Source organism: Pelophylax lessonae, assembly GCF_965119305.1.
Source record: "Pelophylax lessonae genome assembly, chromosome: 1".
In the NCBI taxonomy this organism is placed as follows: Eukaryota; Metazoa; Chordata; class Amphibia; order Anura; family Ranidae; genus Pelophylax; species Pelophylax lessonae.
The window spans coordinates 595227954-595246868 of NC_138768.1; the positions used below are offsets into that span (position 1 = coordinate 595227954).

Consider the following 18915-nt stretch of genomic DNA (forward strand, 5'->3'; position numbering starts at 1 on the left):
GAGGACGGGATCAGTAGTTCAATATCAGTTTTTGCAGATGACACAAAATTAGGCAGGACAATAACAGCACAGCATGAAGCAGATATCCTACAGAATGACCTGGACAAAATAACGGAGTGGGCAAAGACATGGCAAATGAGGTTTAACGTGGAGAAATGTAAGGTTTTACACTTGGGGACTAGAAACATAAAAGCACAATACACGTTAGGAGGGGAACCCTTGGGAGAATCAAAAATGGAGAAGGATCTGGGAGTGTTGGTTGATGATAGACTAGGCAACAGCATGCAATGTCAAGCGGCAGCTGCCAAGGCTAGCAGAATATTAGCATGCATAAAGAAAGGGATGTATTCCAGAGATAAGACTATAATCCTTCCACTTTATAAAACTCTGGTCCGACCTCATCTGGAGTATTCGGTCCAGTTCTGGTCACCAGTCCTCAGAAGGGATGTGTTGGAGCTGGAGAGAGTCCAGAGAAGGGCAACTAAACTAATTAGGGGATTGGAGGACCTTGATTATGAGGAGCGTCTGCAATCGCTTGATTTATTCTCCCTGGAGAAGAGACGCCTGAGGAGGGACATGATAGCAATTTTTAAATATCTAAATGGGAATCTAGGCTTAGAAAAAAAGCTGTTCAGTCGAAGGGATTGCATGAGAACTCGGGGGCATACAATGCGATTAGAGGAGAAGCGTTTTAACCTCAGGCAACGTGGGGGGTTCTTTACTGTTAGGGCTACAAGATTGTGGAATTCTCTACCACATGAGGTGGTTTCTGCGGGTAGTATGGTGGCTTTCAAAAGACTCTTAGACGTACATCTCAAGGATCAGAACATTCAGGGGTATGCAAGATGATTACAGCCACACACATCTACACAGGTTGAACTGGATGGACTTTTGTCTTTATTCAACCTCACCAACTATGTAACTATGTAACTATGTAACTTGTACTTTTACTCAAGTATGGGTTTCGAGTACTTTATACAACTCTGTTTAGGAACACAAGTCAATGTGTTCATTCCATAAGTCCATCCCCCACACAGTTAGAAAGCCCCCCCCCCCCAGGGACACATTTAACCCTTTGTTTGCCCCTGGTGTTAACCCCTTCCCTCCCAGTGTTATTAGTACAGTAACATTGCATATTTTTAGCACTAATTACTGTAGTAATGTCACTGGTCCCCCCAAAAATGTCAAAAATGTAAGTTAGGTGTCTGATCTGTCTGCCACAATGTCGCAGTCGCACTGAAAATCGTTGATCGCCACCATTGCTAGTTAAAAAAAACAAAAACATAAATCGTTTCCCTAGTTTGTAGGCGCAATAACTTTTGCGCAAACCAATCAATATACACTTATTAGAGTTTTTTTTTTTTTTTTACCAGAAATATGTAGCTCTATTTGTGGGGGAAAAAAGAAGATCAATTTTATTTGGGTACAGCGTCGTACGACCGCGTAATTGTCAGTTAAATTAGTGCAGTGCCAAATCGCAAAAAATGGCCTGTTCATTAACCACTTGCCGACCGCCCCATGCAGATTTAATGCGGCAGGGCGGCTCGGCTGCACATAATCACATAGATATACGTGATTATGTGCATGTGGTCTCTGTGGTGATCAGACACAGCAGGAGCCAGACTGCGGGAAGAGCGGGTGCCATCGCGATCTTCTATGTAAACAAGGCAGGCGGCTCTCCTGTCACACAGGCATGATGAGATCCTGTGTCTCAGCTAAGCTGAAACCCCGATCTCTGTGTGCCTGTCACAGAGTCCTCCCACCCCCACAGTTAGTAAGCACAATTTAGGAGCACACTTAACCCCTTAATCACCTCCAATGTTAACCCCTTCTCTGCCAGTGTCTTTTGCACAGTAACAGTGCATATTATTTAGCACTGATCACTGTATTGGTGTCACTGGTCCCCAAAAAGTGTCACTCGTGTCAGATTTGTCCGCCTCAATGTCGCAGTCCCCCTAAAAATTGCTGATCACCGCCATTACTAATAAAAACAACAAAAAAATAAAAAGTCCAAAAGTCTATCCCATAGTTTGTAAACGCTATAACTTTTGCGCAAACCAAATAATATACACTTATTTGGGATTTTTTTTTTTAACCAAAAATATGTAGCAGAATACAAATTGGCCTAAACTGATAAAAATTTAGATTTTTACATTTTTTATTGGGAATTTTTTATAGCAGAAAGTAAAAAATATGTTTTTCTTTTCCAAAATTGTCGCTCTTTTTTTTATAATCTAAAAATCGCACAGGTGATCAAATATCACCAAAAGAAAGCTCTATTCGTGGGAAAGAAAGGACATCAATTATATTTGGTTACAGCGTCGCACGCCCGCGCAATTTTTAGTTAAAGCAACGCGGTGCCGAATCGCAAAAAAAATGGCCTGGTCATTAAGGGGGTAAAACCTTCCGGGGCTGAAGTGGTTAAGGGGGAAAACCTTCCTGTTCAAGTGGTTAAAGTAAACTGTTAGACAGGACAATTTGATTGCTTGCAGGCTGGTTGGTGAGCTAAGCTGGAAATTGGTTTGACACAGGAAGTTTAGATGTTACTTAAAACCCTGTAATATATTTATAAGAAATATTAGATATTGATATTTATGATTTGACGTCGTCAGGTGAAGCTCTGTGCAAGAACAGGACCTCCCTGAAACTCCTTTGGAAACTGTTATGCCAAAAATAGACTGAAATGGGAGACTCCCACCCCTCTACCTTTCTCCTAGCAATGGCAGAATGTCTTAATAAGCCAAAAAGCATTCCAACATGCAGGGTTTCTGTTTAGAAAAAAACTGTATGCTTTCCAAACTGAATGTCATTGGTACATATTTATATGCAAAATAATGGTTTTTGCAAATAATTGAAAATTATGACAAAAACTCAGTTAAATGAACTTAAAAATAATATTATAAAACTATTTATTCTGATGGCTGGTCATGATGCAAAAATAAATGATAGAAACATATTATGCAAACTCTCAACCAGGTTAAGTACAGTGTTTAAGGCTACGTTCACATGTAGGTGTTTTGGGGCGCTTTTCAGCTCTAAGGATCAGCTCAAAAAACGCCCAACAAGACAAATCCTATTAATTTCAATGGCCCCTGTTCACATCTGGGCGTTCCGACGTCTTGAGCAAAACGCCCGACGCTCCAAAAAGTACATGAGCTTCTTTTTGGGCAGATTTTTTTTGCCCCTAGACTTAATGCAAATGCTGGAAAGGCAATATAGAGCGTTTTACAGGCATTTTACCTGTAAAACGCTTGTAAAAACTCCTGGAAAACGCTTGAAAAACGCCTATAAAATAGCAACGCCTAGATGTGAACGTAGCCTTATAAACAGTAACCATTTTGCACAAAAAAAAAAAGTTAATCATTTTCTAACCAATATAAATATTGGTATGATCTTGATTGCTACTATGGTAAAACACAGATACTTGATTTTATGTTATTTTACCCACGAACCTGATGATAGTTGCAGTTCCGTTTTTATCCACTAGATGCTCCCATATAACCTTTATCTACACCCTGTGCAAGATTGCAAGATACTACTCAACATACTGACATTGGCAATATTACAAAAAGCTGCAAGAAACGTCTGACCTCTGTGATGGCCAACAAGGGTTTGCAAATTGAATTCCTCTATTTTGTGGGATTGTGAAGGGCAATTAAATTGTATCATTAAAGCATTAAATATAAATAGAGCTATATTGCTTAAAATGTTTCTGTAATTTATTTCACGTTATAAAAACTCACCAAAAGAGAAAATATGGAGTATATATATCACAAAGTAATTAAGACATGTACAAACAAGATCTACATAGAAAGACTAGAACAATGTCGGTAATATGTAACATATGTAGTAGATACAAAGTGATAATTCCAGCTATTCTGCCACCAAGTACTAAGTCATGTTTTGTGAAGAGGTCAAATATTTATTTCACTCATTAAAATGCAAATCAATTGATAACTTTTTTGAAATGTGTTTTTCTAGATATTTTTGTTGTAAGTGCCGGTTCACACTGATCCGACTTGGACCACGACTTGTCAGCCTGACAAGTCGCGGTCCGTCGCGCTCCCATTGTTCGGTACAGGAACGGTTCTAATAGGAGCGACACAAGTCACTCCAACTTAGAAAAAGGATCCTGTACTACTTCGGGCGATTTGGAGCGACTTGCATAGACATTCATTTTATGAAGTCCGTGCAAGTCGCGCCGAAGTCGCGGTGCACGCGACTTCACAGGTCGCCCCCGAAGTCGGAGCGACGTAGTGTGAACCGGCACTTATTCGCTCTCTCACTGTTAAAATAAACCTACCATTAAAATTATAGACTGAACATTTCTTTGTCAGTGTGCAGATGTACAAAATCAGCAGGGGATCAAATACATTTTCCCCTCACTGTATATATTTAGCAGAGACACTAGAGAATAAAATGGCAGTTTTTTTTATGTAACACAGTTTTTATGCAGCAGTTTTTCAAACGCATTTTTTTTTTTTTTTTAGAAAATGCACTTTAATTAATAATAAAAAAAAATAATAAAAACATAATATATACCCTAATTTTTTTTTTTTTTTGTATAATATGAAAGATGTTACGCTGAGTAAATAGATACCTAACATGTCATGCTTTAAAATTGTGCACGCTCGTGGAATGGCGCCAAACTACAGTACTTAAAAATCTCCAAAGGGCATGCTTTAAAAATTTGTACAGGTTTTTCCACAGGTTACTAGTTTAGAGTTACAGAGGAGGTCTAGTGCTAGAGTTATTGCTCTTGCTCTGATATTCACAGCGATACCTCACATGTGTGGTTTGAACACCGTTTACATATGTGGGTATGACCTACTTATGCGTTGACCACTGTGCGCGAGCACGTGGGAACGGGGGTGCTTTAAAAAAATTTTTATTATTATAATTTATTTTATTTCACTTTTTTCTTTCCACGCTTTTTCTTTAACTTTTTTTTTTTATCACTTTTGTTGCTATTGAAAGAAATGTAAACTTCCCTTTTGATAGCAATACAGCATTACAGATCTTCTTTATGGAGAGATCTGGGTCAATATCTCCTATACCTTTAAAAGAAAAAGATAAAATAAATGTATTTTTTGCTTTAACCACTTCAATACAGGACACTTTCACCCCCTTCCTGCCCAGGCCACTTTTCAGCTTTTAGCACTGTTGCATTTTGAATGACAATTGCGAGGTTATGCAACACTGTACCTAAACCAAATTTATGTAATTTTTTTTCCCACAAATAGAGCTTTCTTTTGGTGGTATTTGATCACCACAAGCTTTTTTCTTTTTAGACAAACAAATAAAAAAAGCCCGAAAAGTAAAAAAAAAAAGTTTTTTGTTTATGTTAAACATTTTGTAAATAAATAAGTTTTTCCTGCACTGACGATTACTTATAAGGCTGCACTGACAGGCACTGATGAGGAGGCACTAATATGCCGCACTGATGGGCACTGATAGGCAGCACTGATATGCAGCATGGATGGGCACTGATACGTGGCACTGATAGGTAGCACTGATATGCAGCATTGATAGGCACTCATAGGCAGCACTGATGGGCACTGATAGGCGGCATTGATGGGCACTGATAGGCAGCACTGATGGGCACTGATAGGCAGCACTGATGGGCACTAATGGGCACTGATAGGCAGCACTGATGGGCACTGATAGGCAGCCCTGATGGGTGAAGATGGGCTCTGGTGGGCGGCACTGATAGATGGCAATGATGGGCAGTACTGATGAGGAGGGCATTGACAGGCTCCCTGAGCACTGATTGGTATCCCTGGTGGCATGGGTGGGCATCCCTGGTGGCTATAAGTGGGCATCCCTGGTGGCCATGGGTGGGCAATCCCTAGTGGCTCTAGTGGCATCCTCCAAGGGTCTGCACTGGTAATCAATGCTCTGATTACCAGCACAAACCCCCCCCCCCCCCGTCAGGAGAGCCATGAATCGGCTCTCCTCTACTCGCACCTCTCAGACGCGAACTGAGGAAAGCTGATCAATGGCACTTCCTATTTACTATGTGACCAGCTGTAATTGGACACAGCGGGTCACATGGTAAAGAGCCTACGTCATAGACCCTTTACCGGGATCGGGGATGCGGTGTGTCAGAGTGACACACCGCACCACCGATCGCCGCTCTGCATGCCCCCCCGCAGCCTATCCTGCTGTACATCATACCATAAGCATAGAATTTACATTATGTAGCTGAGGATTTTTGCAAGAGGACATATAGGGAGAAACTACACTATCACTTCCAAGCTCCACCCGCCTAGTCACCTCCCGAGTCCAAATTGTGGCTCCCATGGATATTGTGAGAGAATTGGGGCCCTAGCTCCCAAATGGGACAATGCCTCATAGGAGCCAACAACAGCTGCCTCCAAAAACACTGTCTCATCGTTGTCCAGAAGAATCAGCCCCCTATGGAGTTAGACCAATTGTTCTTCCAGAAAGTAACAGGAAAAATTGGGAACCAGCAAACCCCCCTCCTTCCATGGTTGTTGAAGGACCTGTAATTTGATTCGCGGGGTACCTCCTTACCACAGAAAAGTAGATACAAGGTGGGTACTCAAACCGGGAAATGTCTAATATAAAAAGAGGGGGAGGAATTTCATTTTATTAAATTAACTTTCCCAATCAAACCAGCGGAAGATTCTGCCAAGCCTGAAGTCCATGTTTAAGAGTTTGGATAACGGGGGTAACATTTAAAGTTATAACTATGCTTGTAACTTTAGAGGAGATCTATGGTCACAGCTTACACTTTAATTACATAACATTAGCATTTTAATAGCAATAGTTATTTTTGACAATCAATTATAAGCTTACTTTTAAATCATGTTACGAGGGCTGCCTGTCAGCTGGCTATCTCATTCCACAACTTTCTGGATGCTTTGCAACTTCTATGCTGCTGTTTACTTTCCATTTATAAGGACTATATCTACCATGGTACTTTGCTGTCTGCAAGCAGGGATTCCTGTACTGACTCCGCCTCCTGAAACTCCTCCTTTCAGCACCTCTGTAGTTCAGAAGGCAGGCTCTGTGAAATGTGTGACGTAGAAGTGCCTATCAACAGGGCATAGTGAATACATATCATGGACCTCATGAAAATTTGTGTGGGGATCTTCAAAAAGTAAGCTTTCAAACTTAAAGACTGTTCAGATTAATAGAAGTAGGCTAGAAAAAAAAATGATATACAATGTGGAATCTGAATATATGATTTTACATTTTAGGATACTATTTAAACAATAGAAATATTGGGGACACAAGCATGCAGTATTTTGCTGTTTTGAAATGTGATGACAGGATTTATTTAGGGACATTAATACCATAGATAAAGGAGATTATAGTAATGGTCCCAGATACAAATGCACAAAGGTCATAGGTAAAACGCTGAAATTGAATATTTCAGTTTTTGCCAGTAAGGACATGGATTAAAAAAAATACTAATACAAGTAGCGGCTGCTTACCAACCGTCCCTTGTAACAGTACCACCCTAGACTATGGTCTACTCACAAAGCATGATGTAAACAAGCATTATGAAATAAATCCTTCATAACATTTGGAGTGTGTCAGTAAGATGTTTTGTTGTCTGTTGGTTTTCAGTTCCCAATTCATATAGATAGCTTTACCTGATCTTTTGACAAAGGTTGGTTTTGGGACTTAGACAGAATTTGCATTCACCACACTGTGGGATATACAGAGGGATGACTTTGTCACCTAGAAAAGAACACATGTCGTTAAAACAAAAATTTGCTCTTCCTATAAGGTCATATTTGTTGACACTGCATATTTGTGTCTACGTATTGCAAAGAACAAGATCCCTTATTTAAATTATGCTTAGGTAACAAAAAAAATCGTACTCCTTATTTAGAAAGTACTGGAAAGCCATACATTGCTGGTGGGATTGCTTATTTCATAATGACTTATGTAAATTTCTCAGAACATTAGTAAACCTGTTCTACAGTGTTGAACTGGTTTGGACCCTCATTGACTTTCATTATGATGATGTTACAAAGCATAATCTTCTCTGTCATTAGAAGACTGTGTATGACCACAGCTGGCATGGAGTAGATTTCAATGTCCATTGTTGTTCCCAATTTTCCTCCTAGAGCTGTCGAGGTCTTTGGAAATGTTTGGGGTTGATTTATTAAAACAGGAGAGTGTAAAATCAGTTTTTTTTGTCAAATATGCAGTGACAGATACTCTTTATGGAGGGATCGAGGGTGTAAAAGACCCTCGACCCCTCCACAACACTTTCATGTATGCATAACGCCGAAACTGCATTTTTGCATACAGCCGTTTTTTAAATCTGCCGCCTTTTGCAGCAGAGTAACCCGGAAGTGACGTCATGGACGCCGCCTCCGGGTTACGTCATTGGAGACCCGTTTCCGGCTTTGATCAGGACTCCATCCAGCCGGCGGACGCACCGGCTGGGTGCTCGGGTCTCCCGGTGGGACGGGAGGCCCGATCAAAGTCACGGAAGGCGGCAGGAGGGGATTTCCCCTCCCGCTCACCCGGGTAACGTTCAAGTGGCTCCCAAGCCGTATCGGTCGTTACCGACGGAAAGCCAACTGATGGCTGTTAACCACGGTACCGGGACGGTGCCTCTAGCTAGAGGCATCATCCCGGTATACCCCCGCAAAGTCTGCCGACGTATATATACGTCAGTTTGCGGTAAGTGGTTAATTGAACAAGCTTGAAGTTAGAAGTTGATTGGCTGCCATGCACAGCTGCACCGGATTTTTGCACTCTATAGTTTTAGTAAATAAACCCATTTGTAAGTCAACATTAAATGTTACCATAGAAAAGTGTTTTCAGACTTATTAAGTTGGTTAAATAATATTATTAATAAGTCTCAAAGCTAATGACATACTTAAAGCATTTGTTACCCCAACATTTCATATTCCGTGTATATGCCTGCTGTACCATGTATCCTGTTCTCTTTATATTGCTTCCTTTATGTGAAATCCCTGGTGATCCTGCCAGTCCCTCTGCTTTCCTTAAAAAACTGACCACACTAAGCAGTAGAGCAAACTCTGGTCAGTTCTCTAGCTTTGCTTGGAACTCAGTGTACTCTCCTCCAATGATCAGACTTGTCCTGATACTGCACAGCCATTTACTGGCAAGTTCAGAATTCTGCTGCTTCTCCTCCCCCAGCTCTTATACAGCTTAGAACAGAGGAAATGTGATCATTTAGAAAAAAGGGAAAAAAGGTATTTATAATCTTGTTTTTATAGCTATACGCAAAAATGTTTTGCCTTTCAGTTCTATTTGAAACTGAATAGGTTGTTTTACAAGGTGATCGTTTACAATCAACGTTCCCTTATGTGTTTGGCAGGCTCCAGGAGTGGGGTGCACTAAAAGATGACATTGTTTATGGTGCTGGCATGTTAGACATGTGCAGAACCGAAACATTTGTTTCATTTCGGATAGATTTGTTATGTTAATAATTTGTTTCATTGATTCGTTTCGGAATTCGTATAGTTTCCTATGGTTGAATAATTTTCTAACCAATTCCACATTTTGGAACGATTCAAAAAATCATCAACCGCTTCGATTTCTGTGTGAAGAATTGCTGGTTGTTAAGGAGTGGGTTGGAAGTTGGCCACCCTGTCTTTAACAACCGATGGCTCATCAGCTGTCAGCAGGAAAGCCACTGAATGTAAAGGGAATTGCCAGCAAAAGGAACTGCCAGCAAATAAAAATTCTGTAAAAAAACCCCAGTATCGCCCCCCCCCCCTCCCAACTCTATATCAGGCCCTTTGAGTCCGGTATGGACTTTAAGGGAAACCCACTGCCAAATTTTTTTCAAAAAATGGTGTGGAGCCCCACCCCCCAAAAATTCATACCAGACCCTTATCCGATCATGCAACCTAGCAGGCCAGGAAAAGGGGAGGGATGAGTGAATGCCTCCCTTCCTCCGGAACCATACCAGGCCACATGCCCTTAACATGGAGAGTGCTTTGGGGCATGGGTTTCCCCTTAAAATCCATACCAGACCTGAAGGGCCTGGCATGGGTGGGGGGGACCCCATGGTGTTTTTTTTCCAAAAATTGCATTTGCTGGGAGCCTGCTGACAGCTGGCTTCCCCACCCGCTCCTTAACAACCAGCTATTCTTTACACAGAATTCAATTCAGTTGATCATTTTTTGACTTATCCGAATTTGAATTGTTACTGAATTAAATTTTTTAATTCCTTAGAAAACGAATATATGAAATGAAACAAAACTATTTTGTTCAGGGATGCGGATACATCCAAATTTTCGAATTAAATTGCACATGTCTATGGCATGTATTCAATGGATGACCAACCAGGAAAACAATCAGAAAAGTTAAAGTAAAACTAAAGTCTAATTTTTTTTCCCCTTAAAATAACAAACATGTCATACTTACCTGATCTATGTAATGGATTTGCACAGAGTAGCCCAGATCCTCCTCTTCTCGGGTCCCTTTTGGCGCTTCCTCCTGTTGAGTGCCCCCACAGCAAGCAGCTTACTATTGGGGCACCCAAACCTCAGCTCCCTGTGTCCATTCAGACACAGAGCCATGGTGTGCCCTGCCCCCTTTTCTCTTCTCATTGGCTCGCTGATTTTGATTGACAGCAGCCAGGGCCAATGGCACCGCGCTGCTGTCTTAGCTAATAAGGAGGGGGATCCCGGACAGCCGAGTCTCTCGTGCAACATTGCTGGATCTAGAAAGACATTAGGTAAGTATTAGGGGGGCTGCTGAACACAGAATGCTTTTTATCTTAATGCATAAAATGCATTAAGATGAAAAACCTTCTGCCTTTACAAACTCTTTAAGGCATATAGAAGGCAGATCACACTGTAAGCTTTGAGGTAAGAACCTCTTGATAAAAAGGGGTCCTTCTCCCCTTGCATTTTTGCATCCCCTTTGTGTCATCCCTTATATTGCGTGGTGGCAAAGATTGAACTGTTCAGCATTAGATGCAAGCAGGCAATAAGAGTTCCCTTAAATCAGGTATGTCCAACCTGCGGCCCGGGGGCCACATGCGGCCCAGAACCCCAGGCAATGCGGCCCACTGCCCCCTGACAATTTTTTTTTGCTGGGGAGGAAGGAAGTTGAGTCGGGGGCATGGCCACAGCGGCTTCCAACTAACGGTAGGCAGAGGCTGCCTCAAGGGGGGGGGGATGTGAGCATGTGCAGTGTTGTAGACTCCTACCACCATGACCACCACTCACTGAAGTTGTCATGGTGGTTAGAGTGTTCCTTTAATATCTCTCAGAAGAAGTAAACCTCTGTATACTGATTCCATTTAATTTGATCATCCTCTAGTTGTGTTAAATTAGTGCGGGGGGTGCGGCCGCGCGGGAAGGGTGCAGCGGCATTTTATTACTTATATACCTTAACTATAGTATATATTTTATATGCGGCCCGAGAAAATTTCTCTACACTCAATGTGGCCCAGAGAAGCCAAAAGGTTGGACACCCATGCCTTAAATGTTCTTTCAGAAGATTGTAAAATGCTAGCAATGCCATACATTCCATAGATAAAGCCATAGCAGGGCAGAAGGTTATCTAAATGTGACATAGTGGCTCTGCACTGTCTGGTTATAAGCCATCATAATTGTTAATGGCCTAGCAGGGCCTAGGTCATAAAATCTATTAGGCAAGGTATCTATTAAGTTGTTGAAGTTGGATAAACACTTTTTATAATGCAAGAAAAATATATGCATAAAAACCAAGAGACCCACCCCAAACAAGAAACCCACCCCAAACAAGAAACCCACTACACAGAACAACCCTAACAGGCAAAAACCCTCCCTATAAAAAAACTCTACCTGAGGATGAGAGAACCCCCCCTGTGGGAGCTGGTATAAGCCTCTAATACCCAGAGCCCCCTGCTCCCTGCTCCCTGCTAACCACCCAAACAAAAAATATATAAGAATATAAAGTGAAACTTCTAATCATACACTAATGTAACTCAGCCCTGGAGAGCTAGCACCCCACCTTAGAACCACTATGAGTGAATGGGGTGCAAGAGCTCTGCAGGGTGAGAATTAGAATCCTGGGCCTTGCAAAGTAGTCCGTGATAATATAACCCCGAAAACAGTTTGGATTTTACTTGATCTTGTTCTCCCCATGTGGAACTAGTTGGACAGCCCGAGGTTGATCAGTAAAACAGTAAGAGCAGTTACCACTACGAGTTTCATTTACATCTTATCTCAAGGCAACACAGTCATAGACTGCAGCGGTAACTACAGCGAGTGGATATCTTTCCCTAGGAAAACAGCTGATACCTATAACAGCAGGTCACATGTTATTGTGATCTCAACAGACTTTACAATTGAAGCTTGCTGACACTCACAGCGGACCTTCATAACCAAGTGAATGAAGTCTCATACTCCCACCTAGCTACTTTCTAGCTCATGTGTACATCATCTTATCCCAGGATATGGACATTGTATCCAACTTCATATGTATATATATTTTTTTAACTAGGCCTTTGTCTCCATGTGATGCATATGCCGGGTTTGTTACATTGTTACCTTGGATTGATTAAACCATTTGGGTTCTAATCTCACAGACTGCACCTTTACCAGCTGTCGCCTGGGTTATATTATCACAGGCTACTTTGCAAGGCCCAGGATTCTAATTCTCACCCTGCAGAGCTCTTGCACCCCAATCACCCATAGTGGTTCTAAGGTGGGGTGCTAGCTCTCCATGGCTGAGTTAGATTAGTGTATGATTAGTGTATGATTAGTAGTTTCACTTTTTACCCTTTATTTTCTTTATATCCTTCCTTTTCTTGTTTGCGGGGTCTTTGGGTTTTTATGCATATCTTTTTTCTTGCATTGCATTTTTCTTGCATTATATATGCCAATAAATTGCTGAGTGGTAACTCTATAGGGTGTGTTTATCTTTTATTTTTGTATTTTTTATCAAATAGTACATTTTGCAAAGTGCAGTTGCAATCTGCAAGAGCAATTTCTCATGAGCTAGGTAAATAAGCAGAAGCTCTGCTGACTTCAATCATCTAATCATGTGCAAGCAAAAATGCATTTTTTTTTTCTTGCATGTGATTGGGTATTCTTTGCAAAGGGAATCTTTACCTCATTTACTAAGCTCTGGAGCAACTGCACTTGCAGAGTGCAACTGCACTTTGGAAAGTGCACAGTCTATTTGCCTTTAGTAAATCAACCTCTTTGTCCTCAGTATAGTTCATTAACGCTGAGCCTTTTAAAGCCACAGGGTCCCCATTGCTCAGCTCCCTGCCCAGCTGGCTATGTGGCTGGGCCTTTTAAGTCACTTGGAGCCTGTTAAAAGTGGAAATTCAGGGTTACTGAGCACAACATTGCCAGCCACCTCATTTGGTGGCAGCGTAGAGTTTCTTGCTACAGCAATCAGACAGGATCAAAGGATGCTCAAGGATGCAAAGTCTGCACTTTTAACAGGCTCAGTGTCATCGAGCTAACTGAGTGTGTACACACACAGGCAGTCTATGGTGAGGACTTACAACTATTGTGCTGTCATACCTGGTTTAACTTTTGTGACACCTGGTCCAACACTTTCCACGATTCCAGCCCCTTCATGGCCAAGGACAACAGGGAACAAACCTTCCTTAAAATGAGTACTCACAGCATGAGCATCAGTTCTGCACACTCCTGTGGCTACAATCTATAAGAAAAATGTGTTTAAAACATTAAAGCCCCATCCACATACATGCATTGTCAGATTCAGTCTCAATGAAGGATAAGGGCAGGTCCCCATCACAACTGTTTTTCTTTAACTTTAATTCAACCTGGAGACCAAAAGCTATTAGTGATTCCATTCTTTTCCACACCATATCGGTTGGTGATTCCCAATCCACACCACATTCCCCAGAGGTTATTGACCCCTTGGATTAACAAGAGAGAGCATATACCAGGCTTTTCTCATTCTACTTTATGAGCAATTCTGGGCAAGATACCATCTGGAGTGGTAACTAAGAAACAGGACAGTGAACTGCCAGGGAACATCTTGGGCATCATTTGATTCCTGTTAATCCAAGGGGTCAATAACCTCTGGTGAGTGTGGATTGGTGAATCACCAAGCGAGATGGTGTGGAAAAAATGGAGTCAATGAATTGGATCACATACAGTATGCATTATAGCAAAATTCACTGAGCACGGCTATGAACTTTCACTTAACATTGGACTAATGATTTATGTTTGTTTGTATTTCAATTCACTGAGTTTTATTTATTTTGAGTGTTTAGTGCTTTGCCTGTTTTGGGCTTTGCAGAAAAAATAATTAGCGCTGACTCACCCTCAATCCAGGACTTACGCAACTCCTGAGTCTGGAAATGGGCAGAGAAGATCACCAACGATCCCTAAAATCCTGGACATTATCTGATTAAACTGCTTCCCTCTTGTAAGTGTTACAGATCACTGTTAGCCAGGACAACCAGACTTAAGCTGGCCATAGACAGTTCGAGTCTTGGCTGGTTTAACAGGAACCAGCCAAGATCTGAACCCTGTATGGGCTGCTTAAGTTGATCAATTGATTACCTTGGGTACAACCAGCCTGCCGGATTTTACATGCGACTATCGATAGTAGTTGTTATAGCTGCTAGCAAAAATCACTCTGTTCTCCCAGCAGGGATGTTTTTTCCTGCATCCCTCTTCCCCGCAGGGAAAGCACAATGGCTCATCGGTAGGATTCCCTTGTCAACACTGTCCCAAGGTTGCAGGAAAGAGATTCACTCTGTCTAATTGCTGTTTTGCATTGTTTGTACTACTGAAGCTTTTATATGTTTACATGTTTTACAGTGTGCCATTGGGGTTGATTTGCTAAAGACTGTTCAAGGGAAATTGCATGTGCAAGAGAACTTGCCCCAAAGCTTGGAGCTCTGCTAATATCCATCACTCCATCACCAAATCACATACAAGCAAAAATGCTGTTTTTAAAAAATTTCCCTGCATGTGATTGGGTATTTTGTGCAAAGTGAACCTTCTACTAAGCTTTGGGCAAAATTCCTTTGAAAAATACAGCTTCCCTTGCAAAGGGCACAGCCTATTTGCCTTTAGTAAATCCACTTGGTGGATTTACTTGGTGCAAGCAAATTCCATTGTCTATTTGTATAGTATTAGCATAGGTATATAGTAACTGTGTGTGCAACTATTCTAGAATGGACATTCTTACCGCATCAGCCATAACAGAGAGACAGCTAGGTAGATTTATTTGCTGGCTGCTTAACAGAGAGAGGTGAGTGGCTAGTGTAGTCTGCTCAGTGTGCTCGGGTGCTGCTCATGCTATCTTGAGGTTTCACACTGTCCTAGCAACTATGGAAAATGCTGGATAGTAGGCAGAAACCATGAAGATGGGATCATGAATATTCATATTGCCCTGGATAAATACAAGGTGAGGTGCCCCTAGGCATACTGGGTGCCTGTATTTACATTCTAGGAGCACATGGGAGTCTGTGTCATTCCTAACAGTGGATTGCACCAGGCTGGAGGAGAGGCGCTGCCTCCCCAGTACTTGCTGCCATGTGGCCTCAGGTGGGAGACCTGAGGGCCTAAAGTCTGTGTGTCTGACTCTGGTCCTACCATACCTGACAGAAGGAGAGTCTACAGTGCATCTGGTCTGGTATCACGGAGAGCGAAGGCTGCCAGTGGTGCTTCAGGAGCCTTGTGATTACAGACAATCTTGCGATTGATTACAGACACCCTAAGGATCCTTAGACAGATAACCCCCTCTTGTATTTTAAGTCAGCTGAGGGTCCACACAAAGCGAACACTGACTAGTGTTCTTAGAGCTTCGTCCAGGACTGTCCACTACTTTACGAAGGGACATTGCCAAGTTTTGAAATTCCTTTTCTGCTGCTGTGAAGAAGTCTGTATCTGCCTTCTGCAAGGACTTCAGCCTAGTTTCACTAGAAACGAAAGTTAGTGTCCTTGGTGTGAAAAGTTAAATTTGTAGTATCCTACTAAATCCTTCCCTATCCAAATCCTCCGAAAAAACAATAAAACCCCTAGACTGGTCATTGGAGACAATGAACAGAAGTGTGTGTGTGAACCTGGCTGTGTAAATCTATCTTGCGATTGGCTGCAGAGCACAAAGTGGGGAAGACCGGAGCAAAAGACCAGTGACTCCTACCAGTGACGCTACATATATAGTTGTCTATCTTGGCCATCTATTTTTGGTGAGATTCAATGTTTTGTATGTATTTCTGACATGAGTAAAATAACAATTAAATTTATTTCTTCTACATCACACATCTGTTAATTGACTGGATAGGTGGATACTAATCTATTATTCCCATTTTAAGATTGCAACATGTGAGCTTAATGGGCCATACACACTATACAATTGTCTTTAGATTTTTCCTTTAGATTTACCAAAATCATATAATATGAGGTCAAATCTAAAGACTTTCAATTTGTATGCAATCAGGCAGGCCCTTGCACTACATAGTTGAAGGTAAATCTAAAGGAAATCTAACAACAAAAGTTGTATAGTGTGTATCCAGCTTAAGTCTCTAAAGACAAATATTCTATTCACTTTGCAAATTAAAGAAATGTGTAGTCCAGCTCTGCCTGCTTGTTTCAGGTCACTGTCTATAAGTATTAAAGCCAGAGACAGCCAGGCAACTAGAATTTGAGAAGGTCAGAAATGACAGACTTTTTCTTTTTAATTTTGACAGGAGTTTCTTATAAGCCCCTATTCATACTGAATCTAACTTTGAAATCGTGCAACTTCACTTGAAGTCACATGATTTCAAAGCCACAGGTTAGTACAACTTCAGGTGCGACTTGACTGACATCTGTGCACCTGAACTTGCAAATGTATTTTGCATCGTGCCATCATTCCTTTTTTGGTAAGGGCTTTACAAAGACTTAATACAGTTAGATCATTTATAATGCTCAGCTCTTCAGACACTAAAAAAAGAAAAATAAATGTTACCTTTATCCGAACTTCATGATCCTTTGGGGGACCAACTTCTATCTCCTCAATACTAAAGGGCTTGCCAGCCTCCCAAGCTACTGCCGCCTTACATTTGATAACCTGCCAACAATGCCAAGTAAACACAGAATGATTTAGTGGGAAATTCACACAGCAATGCAAAGTTGTTATGGAAAAAAGGTTAGCAGAAACAGAGTTTTACGTCAGAGATAGCTTTTCAAAATCTTTTATTCGTGAAGATAAATGTTGCAAAGATTTAAATGCCATGGTACAAAGGTCCCCCCCCCCCCCCGTTACTCCTTACTCGCTATTCCCCTTCCACATGCCCCCCCTCCCCATTTCTTCCTACCAAACTTCGGTTCCTACACTTTACCATACATGGGTACTTTTCTGGCTACTGTTTAGAACTGTTAAATTCCTGATCCTTAGTAAATCAGGTGTTTGTTAGCTGTTTCCTGGCATTATCTGGTAGAGTTTCTTATCTCCAAATGCCTATCCCATGACTACCATATGTCCCTTTTTGCTCATGGACCATTTTATTCTTGTTTGTTCATACTTTATGTATTCATGCATTTGACATGGTGACAATCCAAGGACTAGTTTTTGTTTACATGATATCTCTGTTAATACCAGATCTTTTCAATAAAAATATTGAAACGTAAAATTTAAATTGCCAAAGTTTATTAAAGTGGTGGGAACAGATTGGTTAAAATGTTTTATTCAGAAATATTCTTAATACTGGTTATATATGTGATACAGTGTTTGCAAAGTATTCTGAGCTTCCCCCCGTTTTTTGCTGGGTCAATGAAATCACAAGGGGTCGAAGTCACCCAGTAACATCACTGGGTGACCTCTCTCCTTAGTTTATTGTGCAGCGGGTGGGAAGCAAAGCTGGCAGATCTAAACATTGGGTGTGGACCGTTTTTTTAAAATTATCATGCAGGTTGGTGGTCGGTGTTCATTGTGATTGTCGCTGTATTTACTTTAGGGAACAGTTTTCCCCTTTTTTAAAAACAAAGGACTTGTCAAAAACTGGCTCCGGGCTTTTATTTACTTTGGCAATTTTTTCGGATGAATGAGAGGGGGTACTACGTACCCCATACTCATTAACATCAGGGGGGCTGAGGTCTGGGGGACCCCTTAATAAGGCCCTTTTCACACCTGAGCATTTTTCAGCTTGTAAAACACTCATCTCTGAAGTTCCAAAATGCCCAACAAGCAAATTCCCATTCATTTCAATGGACCCTGTTCAAATGTCGCCTGAAGCAAAATGCCTGAAGCTTAAAAAAGTACGAGCTTCTTTTTTTGGCAGATTACAGGCGTTTTTGGTCAGGTTTTAATGCCTGCCTCCGGACACCTGCAAAAAAAGCCAGAAAAACACCTAAAAAATGTTTGAAAAACGCTGTTAAAAAAAAAAAAAAAAAATTATGCCGGCTCGTCTTTTGTGTACATTCTGAGTAATAGTTATTAAGGACGCAGCAGGTGCCAGCTCCTTAACCACCTTTTTGCTGGTTGTTAAACTGATATTAAAGGTTTTTTTTAAAATAACAAACATGTCATACTTACTTGCTCTGTGCAATGATTTTGTACAGAGCAGCCCCAATCCTCTTTTTCTCTGGTCCCCATTGGAGCTCCTGGCCTATCCCCCCTGACCACTGCCCCCAATAGCAAGCCGCTTGCTATGGGGGGCACTGGTGCGTGCTTGCTTCTGAACCCTGTTCTATGCATCACCCAATCTCTCCTCATTGGCTCACTGGTTTTGATTGACAGGAGTGGGAGCCAATGAGAGGTTTGTAAAGGCGGGCTCAGGTGAGTATTAGTGGGGAGGCTGTAGCGGGAGCAGCACATGGAAGGATTTTTACCCTTCAGCTTTTACAATCACTTTAAGGACGCTGGCATGTGCTGCTGTTAAAATACCACACATTTTCATTACTGAAATACTGCATCACATTAAAAAATAGCCCATACAATATTTTAGTAGCGTTTTTTTGTGAATTGCAAAAAACTTTT

General features: G+C 41.4%; 1 protein-coding gene across 1 annotated transcript in view; it reads right to left on the reverse strand.

Moving 5' to 3' along the window:
* Positions 1-18915, reverse strand: part of LOC309548663 (uncharacterized protein) — a 138974-nt gene that overhangs the window by 98301 nt on the left and 21758 nt on the right. Inside the window, exons 2-4 of the mRNA XM_082248627.1 lie at positions 16906-17007; positions 13494-13635; positions 7626-7713 (exon numbers count right to left, since the gene is read on the reverse strand). Coding sequence (XP_082104753.1) covers positions 7626-7713; positions 13494-13635; positions 16906-17007 — 332 coding nt within the window. The remainder of the gene's footprint in view (positions 1-7625; positions 7714-13493; positions 13636-16905; positions 17008-18915) is intronic.